The 10,060-nt window shown below is 33.8% G+C and overlaps 1 protein-coding gene across 2 annotated transcripts in view; it reads right to left on the minus strand.

The window, feature by feature from the left end:
- Positions 1-719: 719 nt before the first annotated feature.
- LOC130810271 (dihydrolipoyllysine-residue acetyltransferase component 2 of pyruvate dehydrogenase complex, mitochondrial-like) overlaps positions 720-10,060 on the minus strand; it is a 10,082-nt gene continuing 741 nt past the window's right edge. The window contains exons 2-19 of one of the 2 annotated variants that reach the window (XM_057676262.1): positions 9,923-10,013; positions 9,446-9,576; positions 9,241-9,329; positions 9,081-9,127; positions 8,486-8,541; positions 8,330-8,404; positions 8,155-8,247; positions 4,195-4,440; positions 4,017-4,089; positions 3,795-3,889; positions 3,570-3,655; positions 3,420-3,495; positions 2,676-2,743; positions 2,472-2,538; positions 2,301-2,396; positions 2,112-2,214; positions 1,911-2,006; positions 720-1,152 (exon numbers count right to left, since the gene is read on the minus strand). In XM_057676262.1, coding sequence (XP_057532245.1) covers positions 1,082-1,152; positions 1,911-2,006; positions 2,112-2,214; positions 2,301-2,396; positions 2,472-2,538; positions 2,676-2,743; positions 3,420-3,495; positions 3,570-3,655; positions 3,795-3,889; positions 4,017-4,089; positions 4,195-4,440; positions 8,155-8,247; positions 8,330-8,404; positions 8,486-8,541; positions 9,081-9,127; positions 9,241-9,329; positions 9,446-9,576; positions 9,923-10,013 — 1,659 coding nt within the window. In that variant the 3' untranslated portion in view covers positions 720-1,081. The remainder of the gene's footprint in view (positions 1,153-1,910; positions 2,007-2,111; positions 2,215-2,300; positions 2,397-2,471; positions 2,539-2,675; positions 2,744-3,419; positions 3,496-3,569; positions 3,656-3,794; positions 3,890-4,016; positions 4,090-4,194; positions 4,441-8,154; positions 8,248-8,329; positions 8,405-8,485; positions 8,542-9,080; positions 9,128-9,240; positions 9,330-9,445; positions 9,577-9,922; positions 10,014-10,060) is intronic. The other variant, XM_057676263.1, reaches the window with a different exon arrangement.

Here is a 10,060-nt window from a genome sequence, read left to right on the forward strand (position 1 = left end):
TTCCAGATTTTTTTTTTTACATTTTTAATTAATTTTTTTTATTTTGTTTCACTAAATAACTTATTAAACAAGTTAAATCATCCGAAAGCACTCTTGGCAAAAACTCCTAAAAGTTGAAATTATTTATAGTTAATCAAAAATTGAAATTATTCTAGAAAAATCGGTGAAAAATTAGATTGTTCTGAGTAATTTTTCCGATTTTTTATAATCTCTTCCCAAAATATTATTGTCAATAAACTTAATTCTCTTTGTAAAAATTTCGCTCAAAATAATGTATAAGTTGATACCAAACTTTAATATAATATAGTCCATGATTAATATCTAATCCAAGGTTTCAGCTCCGATTAGATCATCAACTCTGACATAAATTGTAGATCATCCATAGATTACATTTCGCAGCAAAGCATGTAGTAAAAGTAATTTGCCCAATATTGACGTAAGATCCTATATATGACCACTTGAAATAAAATATCATAATAAATCAACTGGCTAACTAAATATATGTAACACCCAAAAATAACCCAATTTCAAATACCAATAACAAATCTTAACCAATATACCAAAGGATCACTTCCTAGTTCATACTATAGAAGTGGCGATTGGTATTTGTCTATAACATGATAAGGCATATCTAAGCAAACTCACACCTACAAGAAGTCTTCAAATGTTAATTTCAAAAAAGAATCAATATAATATTATATACTACACAATGCTGAATATTAAGCAAAAACACAATTTATATAATGACATTAAATATAATCAGCGTCGAAATTTATTTTCGTACACCAAATTCAACATAACTTAGAAAGAGAGCTTAAAAATCTCAAATTTTTTGACCTGATGATAAAAGTCAAACCATCATCCAACAGGATGTGCCTTAACATCTGTATTGTGCCTCCTGTATTTTGCTTGGGCAAATCAATTAAGCAACTTACATGACTTATACCTCATTTATTACAAAATTGTACAGTCATCACTCAGAGCTTTGACTTCTTGTTGACGTAAAACTACAGTTCAACCAATTGATTAAAATATAATTAAGTTGGTTAATAAAAACAGATCACAAACCTAAAAATCAAATTTAGAGCATCATTGATTCAGGGTTTTCAATGTAGCCTTTAAATGCTTTAAGCCATTCTGCACCAATAGCGCCTGCAAAATGAAAATCACATTAGACAACACTCCAATGTTTAAAATTCATGGCATATGGATTATGGAGTACTAGCTAGTTCCAGTTGCAAACTGCAACATACTCTTTTGTCCCATTGAATTCACCACAAGTACAAGTTGGTGTTCTTAAAAAATGCTGATTTTAGGGAGAATAAGACAAAATATCTGAAATGTGTGGATGGAATAAAGAGAGATTAAATCAATGTGAATGTGAATTGGTGACATGTATGAGGTCAATTCCAACAAAATGAAACATACAACTCAAGATTCAGTGGGACTAACGAAAGTGAAGATTGTAACAAATTCAATACAACCAAGGAATAAAATATTTTGGCACTATTGTTTTGACAAATACTTCCTCTAGTTCAAATTAGTAGGTACAATTCTTGTTTCCATGCAATCCAATTCATTATTTTGACCTTTATTAGCGTTGAATGGGCATAATTAAAGCTTACAAAGAACTGATACTATGTAAATATGCATTCAGACGAATCAACAAGATCCCACATGACTAATTTTTTCTTTTACATAAAAAATTAATAAAACAGTCGTGATTAATGAATAGTAGTCACCACTTACCATGCAAGTTTAGCAACTAATTTGAACCAAAGGTAATAATAAATAAGGGTATAAATGATCAAAGTTATGCACAGTTACAGCTCATATACACTTTCCCTAAAGTAGCAACTAAAATGGAACAAGGGGAGAGTTGTTTACTAAAAAACACAACTGCTACTCACCATCGATGACACGATGATCACAGCTTAGTGTAATGGACATGAAGGAAGCAAATTTATATGGGTCGGCACCAACTCCAGGTACAACTCTCTTCTCAGCTGCATGAATAGGAAAACTATTAGTGATACATCATTTCTTTTAACATTCCATTCAAAAGTCAAAAAAATGTAGTTACATCAGTTCCTTGGAAACACATTGCTTACCAGCGCCAACTGCAAGAATGGCTGCCTGAGGAGGATTAATGATAGCACAGAATTGTTTGATTCCAAAAGGACCTCCAAGGTTGGACACAGTAAAAGTGCCACCCTACAATGAAAACAATCAAAATAATCCAAAAATCAGACAACCCACAAGGCCACAACTATAACTTTCCGTCCAAAAGTTGTCTCTACCTCATAGTCTGCTGGTTTCAAGCTATTTTCTCTTGCCTTCTGAGCCAAATGTTTAACTTCTTCAGAAATTATAGATAAACCTTTCTTGTCCGCGTCCTACAAGTACTTATCTGATTAGCAGCAATTTTGAATTATAGTTTCCACAATGGCATAAAAAGAGACATCACATACCCGAACAACGGGAACATATAAACCATTATCAGTCTGCACTGCGACATTGATATTCACATTATGATACCTGAACCACACGGGACAAGTACATTTAATCCAATCTTTTCAAAAAGAGAGATAATATCGTACAAAAGGTCACATAATTCTCATCTACACCAAGAAGATATAAACAAAGATAAAAACAGCATTTAACAAGATACTCACTGGCGTATGTAATCATTGGTCCAAGAACTATTGCATGCTGGGACTTTCTTCAGGGCCAAAGCAGCAGCCTACACAGAGACAGCTTTAAAAACTCTAGAAACTAAACATAATTTTTGTACACAAATATTTTATGAAAAGCACTACATTTCATAAAATTGGCAGGAACAGGTGTAAATGTGGTTGTACGCATAAATACCACATAATATAGTTCAGAAAACCGAAACCAAAGCTTTTAGGCCTTAAGTGCCATTGAGACTCTCCCAGTCTTCACCTACGTTTAGTTAAAGTATTGCTTTCATTGCACCAAATGAAATGGCACTTCCGCCTTACTTTAGTCAATTTCACTTTTTATGCACTCCCAAATACTTGCCAAGTCTTCATTTCTTATTTACTATTCAGACAACAGAGTTTGAAAATACTTAAATACTTAATGATAATCTCTTTTCTGCAACCCCTGATTTTGATAACTAAAAAAAAATTGATAAAATGCAAATTCATTGCTTTTCCCGTCAAGCGAGATCTAGGCCAAGTCGCTTCATGCAAAAAATACTTGATTAGCGAGAGACAGTGCAATAAATCTACTATGAAGGAGAGAAAAGCAATATGATTGTTTTTCCTTGTAACATGCCCATCAAGTGAGATCTAGCCTACGTTGCATCATGCAACAAATCAGATAATGCAAACAATAATTCAAGCTACATAAATTACAGAAACGACATTGAAAATTTAAAGATGTACAAATACCTTGATTACAAGATCATTAACAGATATCCTCTTCCCCCCAGAAGCCTCTTGTAATGAATTTAATTGGCTTCGCAATCTGAATGGCATCACAATTAATACAATCATCCACTAACTTACTGTAAACAAGCAATTAAGAAGGTGAATACTCACTCCATCAGTTTGTCCACACATGTATCTACTGTCAAATAATAATGCGGAATAGTTTGTTTTGACGTTAATAAGCGCGCAGCTGTGATCTGTCGAGTTGAAAAATAAACGGAAAATAAAGTTACAGCTCTCGCCAAGTGTTTGAGAATAGCAGAGAACAGTAATGAAATCACTCAAAAAGGAAGGTTAAAATTCATGTTTTTGAAGCAAAGTCACAAAAATAATTGCCTTTCTTATCTGAGAATGAGGAATATCCGAGAAGTCTAGACCAACTCCTTCAGAAGCTTTAGGTACAGTAACTGGTGATTCCTTGCCCAGAGAAGCTACATGAAAGGCAGATGAATACCAGCCAAGTGTATATTTTAGAAAAAGATTTAAACAGTGATTACATAAATCTCCATCAAGAGAAATCAATCAGGAAAAATATTGATTAGAAAATATGCACATTACCCAAGTAATCTTCAATGTCAGCTTTCAAAATGCGTCCATCAGGACCTGTTCCCTTAATGCTGGACAAAGAGACCTTTATCGTTCATAAGAAAATCGAGGAAAAAAAATTAAAATATCACCGTTGAACCAATTCAATAAATAAAAATCCTGTAACATGTTGTATAATGCCGTAACTCACTTTGTGCTCCTCAGCCAACTTCCTTGCAAGGGGACTAGCAAATATGCGGTCCTCTTCTGGTGATTTCTGACTAGGTTTTGGAATATTTTTCTCTTCAGTAACTGCAGGTGCTGGAGCATCTTGCTTTACAGGAGCTTCAGGTTCACATGGTTTCTTGATTTCAGGAACAGCAGAGCTAAATTCAGAAGATGTGTAATCCTTAAATTTAAGAATATCTTCCTCCTCTTCGACGGTGATAGCAATCACCTAAATAAAATAATGACCAAAGTCAAAGGCATTCCGCCACGAGAACATCAAGTTTCTATGAGAGAAAGATAGAGTTTACAAGGCTACTTCAACAATACCAAATTGCAGTATCGACAAAATATGAGAAACAAAATATCTGTCCAAATTACAGGTTGAAGAGTTTGAGAATGTAAAATCTAATTTCTCTTAGATATAGCAGGTTCTAATTGCTTGGGTTTCACATAGCAAATACAAGCAAAATAAATTGTGCTTCAGCATTACAAACACTGATGTGAATTAAAAGAGGACATGCATTTTGTTAGCAAAGGCACACCACCCTCAATCAACAATCAAATTTTTAATCCACCATTCAAAAATATTCTTAATGAACTTAGGTAACCACTCCTTGTTAGTACTATTTACCTTATTTACCTATTATGTCGGGTGAGTTTTAATTCTAGTTGTGTGTATTTAGATTCTTGTTGTGTGTGCTTAGTCTAAGCTGGTTTGTAATATTTTAAACTCAGATTAGATTTACGTGTTTTAACATATAGTACATCAAGCAAAGACAAATCTGGTACGATAAGCAAGTGAAGCAAAGAAATCAGCCAAGAAAATGATTTATTCGGCCTAGGAGCAAGTGAAGCAAAGAAGTCGGCCAAGAAGATGATCCATTTGGCCAAGAAGAGGTCAAAGCATAGATTAGTGGGTGGTTATCACAAAGTAAGTTTTATAACTTCTCATATAACTACCACATTATTTCCCTCTTAATTTTCCCTGCCTAATCTTTTGTAATCTGATTTAGTTATTATAAATTAGACGTTAATTAACTCCTAAGCATGGTACAAAAATGAGGTCACGGTCGCGGTCGCGGTCACGGATAACGGAAACGGAAAAATTGCGGTTATCGCGGAACGGATCGCGATTAGGGTATATTGTTTTCAATAATCTATTTACTAAAAAATATTTATTAATTTTAAGTGATTATTGATTAGACTATGTACTACTCATAAGAACTAATATAAAAAAACAGTAATCATAAAATCATAATCTATTAGTAGTAAATTAGTACTCACGTAAGAATTAAAAAATTAACTTCCATTATTGCAAATACATTAGTGGAAGTACTTTTTAATAAATAGTATCCCAACATGGCCACACAACTCCACATGTCACTAGAGACTTCTTATGACTTATGAGTACTTCTATTTACCATACTTTATTATAATCTGGAAACCAAAAAAACAAAAAAAAGAAAAAAAAAACAAATGCAAGTGGATTTCAAATACTCCGGTTCTTCGTGTTCTAAGTTCATCTCTCTTTCAACACTCAATCAAGGTAACTTCATCATGGTTGGGTTTTGAAAGTAAGTTTTTTCCTTTCTTTTACTATACCTCTTTTAAATAGTAATCTAGGAACATCAACTCTTAAAATCTTGCTTGAAAAATCACTGTTTCGCCAATGAAAACGGATAACAACCGCCAGAATGCGGTCAAATCGTCCGATTTCCCGAGTTGATGCGGCGTTTTTCTACACCCAATTCCAAATCGCGAGTTTTCGGAACGCTGGAACAAATTTTTGTTCTAACTCGGCCATGACAAGTTGGAACGGCCGCATTTTGACACCATGCTCCTAAGATAGTGGCGTAGTGTTATTACGAAGTTACAAAGATTGAGGAGGAAGTTGCAAAGAAGTTGACTTCTTTAGAACAATAAAGATAGTTATTTAAGATCATGGAGCAACCATTTTCAGTCAGTTTCCTTTAGAACAATCTAGGTTCTTTTCTTAGTTTTTATTTGCTTAGCTTATCATGCACTTCATTTAAAGTTTATTGAATATATGAGAAAAATCAAAACTTTATGCTTCAAAACCTTTATTGTTCTTATGATTCTTGGATTAGAATTATATATGCAAACGTTCTAATACTTAGTGTAAGTGGTGAAGACATTTGTGACTTAAGAGCCTCCTTACTTACTAATGGACCTATTTAGTAAGTATTGAGCCAATCTATCTTTTCTATCTTCTTGTTGAAATTCAAAATTAAAAAACAAAAACATGTTTCCCTTCTCCTTTTCAAACGTTCCCGCACATCCTTTAATCCTTGTTTGTTCCTCTTTGATTATTGTAAGTCCCCCTAGGGTGTAGGCAGTCTTACAAAAAATTTGAACTAAATAGCTCACTAGACATCGTTCTGAATGCTAGTCTCTTTGTATTTCATTGACAACAAACTTTCATTTCAGTTGAGTATTTCAAGTCCAACTAAATTGTAGCCATTTTAGAAGTTCACACCTTTATTAAAAAAAAATTCAAACGTCCAATTTCCAAATGACAATATAAAAAGAATGTTAGTATTAGACTGTAATTTATAGGTGCTGAAAATCTAAAATGTAAAGCTTGGAGTGACCCAACAAGTTACTAGGAACATCAAAACAACCACCAATCAGTGATACTAGTCACTGCATATCTAAAATATCTTCTCAAGTTTCACCAAACAAGCGCCTCTTCAAGTGAGTTGAAAACACAAAGGGTTTTACCTTGCTTTGCATATGCTACAAAGAGATTCAAAGTTACACTTAAAACATTTGCATCTCTTCCTAATGTATGCTTCCCATACTACAAAACATGCATCAAAAATCAATTTAAACCACAGAAATGTCTCATCAAGGAAGACATGGCAGTTGAATATCATACTTCCACTCACAATAAGGTCAACTCATATCATACTTCTTCTGATTTAATTTAGTTGCTATACTTCTTGCTTTCACACAATTCTATACACTATATAAACTATAATATCTTTAGTTGCACATAATTAAAAGTAAAAATTTATAAAAAGTTGATATATACAAAGTAGAACTATAATGAATAGTAGTTACTATGCAAGTGTAGCAACCAAAGGTAGAATATCACAACAAAATAGACTTCATAATTCTCTCCGGAATTAAGCAGCAATACTAAATAAATAAAACCTCCAAATAGAGATGAGAAGTTAAGAGGAAAAATGAGACCGTAGGTCCCACCAATATTTTATTTGCAACTCATCTGAGCAGTCAGCAAAAAAGATGGAATGCTAGATTTTTCTTAAAAGAAACCAGACAAGAAAGAAGACAGTCTTATAGAACATGCAGGACATATGCAACAAGACTCCAGCACACAAAAACATGATGAGTATCCTGCATTTAGTCGAGAACTTAAGAATACAGGATCCATTGTCCATGGCATATGAGCATAACACCATTCCAGATGTTAAACCGAAACAATTGATACGAAGGCTAGTGTAATATCAATACTAGAAAAAAAATGTGAAAAATAATGCTTCTTTCTGGTTAGTAAAAATCAGGCAGCATTTTTCAAAGAATGTCATGTGAAATAACAAGACTACAGTGACTTGAACATGCAAAATATCTGGCCTTAAGTGCAAGTTCTCCGATTCTAGGGTTCATGGATGTAACATAATGCTTTTCACAAATTGTAAAGCTAGACATTATTCTTTGATAGGTTCTTTAACAGGTTGGATTTATGAAATGATCAATTTAAGCAGGATATGTAAGAAATATGAAATGATCACCAACAAATTCCCAAAGAAGTAAAATTGTATTTAAATTTGAAGCAATAGACATTCTCATGTTAGGCATACAAACTAAAGGTTCCATGCAAGATAGAAATATTTCGTAGAATTCTAGTTAAGCTCTCATGAACTTGAAGATGAATTGATGAAGTAAAACAACTCAATACCTCACCAACTTTGATTCCTTGTGCACCATCTCCTTTGATTATCTTGGCTATATAACCCTCCTCCATGGATTCCATCTCCACAGTGGCTTTATCCTTTGAAGATTGATGATAAAAATATTAGTATCTTGGAGAGCACATAAAAGAAACCTACATTAGAAATAGACAAATTACATACTGTTTCAACTTCACAAATGACATCACCCGGAGAAACTTTGTCCCCTTCTTTCTTCAACCATCTAGCAATATTACCCTGTAATTCCATTTGAAACATATTATATCTGAAATCAAATCCAGCATGACAAGTAAAGTGTAGGACATAAAAGTCACTTACCTCTTCCATGGTAGGTGAAAGAGAAGGCATGCCTATTTCTTGGTGAGGAGGAAGGTCTGAAAATAAAAAGCAGTTGAGCAAACATCATAATGATGATTCACTGTGTTCTAGACATCATAAAGACACTTACAGGGATTGAAAAATCAGAACCGAGTAAACAAGAATTTAACAAGGAAAAAAGAACATATAATACAATCATATCAATAAAAGAGGGGAGGACCATTATCTGATTCTGTTATTGCATTGTTGATAGTTATGCAAGAAGCACTGTGTCACAAACTCACAATTTGAAATGCAAGTCAAGACCAGTTTCAAACGAGTCAAATGACACACTAACTTCTGAAATGAGAATGAATTCGTCTCCACGTACAGAGACTGAAAGGTCTTCTTATATGAATTTTAAAATTGCCATATGGGTACAGATAAAATACAGCAATTTTGTGTAAGATTTAGGACAATGAACCACAGTCCACACCCATAAAGCTCAATGGACCATAAAGTAAACATCATATTTGCAACATGATCAATGAAATTGAAGAAAAGAAATTTAAATGATCCCTGACAAATAAGAATGCCCGTAGAAAAAGAAATTTACCTGCATTTGATGAAAAGCTCCTTTGCGGATGTAGCTGCAGGCTAGAGCTTGAAATAACATAAAAGAGGAAAAATTAAACGAGGAACAGAGGCAACTAACCAAAAAGATACAATCATCAAATCATAATATGTTAACAGAAGACCACAGGCTAAATGTGCACCTGAAGTTACCCTTATAGAAGACTCCATTACAACCTGTTTTCAAACTCATGCTTGTCATACTGTTCATGAAAGCTCCCGTTGCTGATGGCTATACATTTCATGCAACAATAAGGGGAAAACATATAGTTCGCATTGTTAAAGAATAAAAAAATGCATTTAATTTTATACAAGTCTATAGAACAGAAACCACATAGCTCTACTAACCATGACAGTTTCACCATTTGAAACCCTTTGGAACTGTGTGGTATTGCCTCTGCTTGAAATCCATCTACTAGAAGGGCCAGAAAGTCCCAATTTCTGATGCTGCCAGCTGGATTGATGGATCTTCGATTCATCTACACAGAAAGCTCAAGTTTGAAAGCCAAAGTTTACAACAGATAGTTTAAAAAGTTGTCAGGGTCACAAAAAAGCTGTAAGCCTGTGACAGTTAAGTTTCTGCACCAAAGTGCAGTGGTGAGGTCGAATTTTAAGAAAAGATGTTAGCTCTCTGCCAAGAGCTCAAACTATAAGTGCAACAAAGTCTTATAGCATTATGTATTGTTGGCCACTCTACACCTAATAATTCATACGGTTGGTTTTACTTTTTACATTCTTAGACAGACAAGTTATCATACGAACAAACAAAACACTTCTTATATAAACACTATAGAACAAAACAACTCCGGAATAAACTTTACATACCATCTACTCTCGTTACACGAACATCATGGGAGAATTGACAAATAAAACGGGCAGGCCCGCGGCACAGAGAAGATTTTGAAGCAGCCTTCGACTGTCAAATAATGTGAGAACAAAAATCAGTATTAAAATTTCTGTCAA

This window comes from Amaranthus tricolor, chromosome 4 (assembly GCF_026212465.1).
Source record: "Amaranthus tricolor cultivar Red isolate AtriRed21 chromosome 4, ASM2621246v1, whole genome shotgun sequence".
NCBI classification, from domain to species: domain Eukaryota; kingdom Viridiplantae; phylum Streptophyta; class Magnoliopsida; order Caryophyllales; family Amaranthaceae; genus Amaranthus; species Amaranthus tricolor.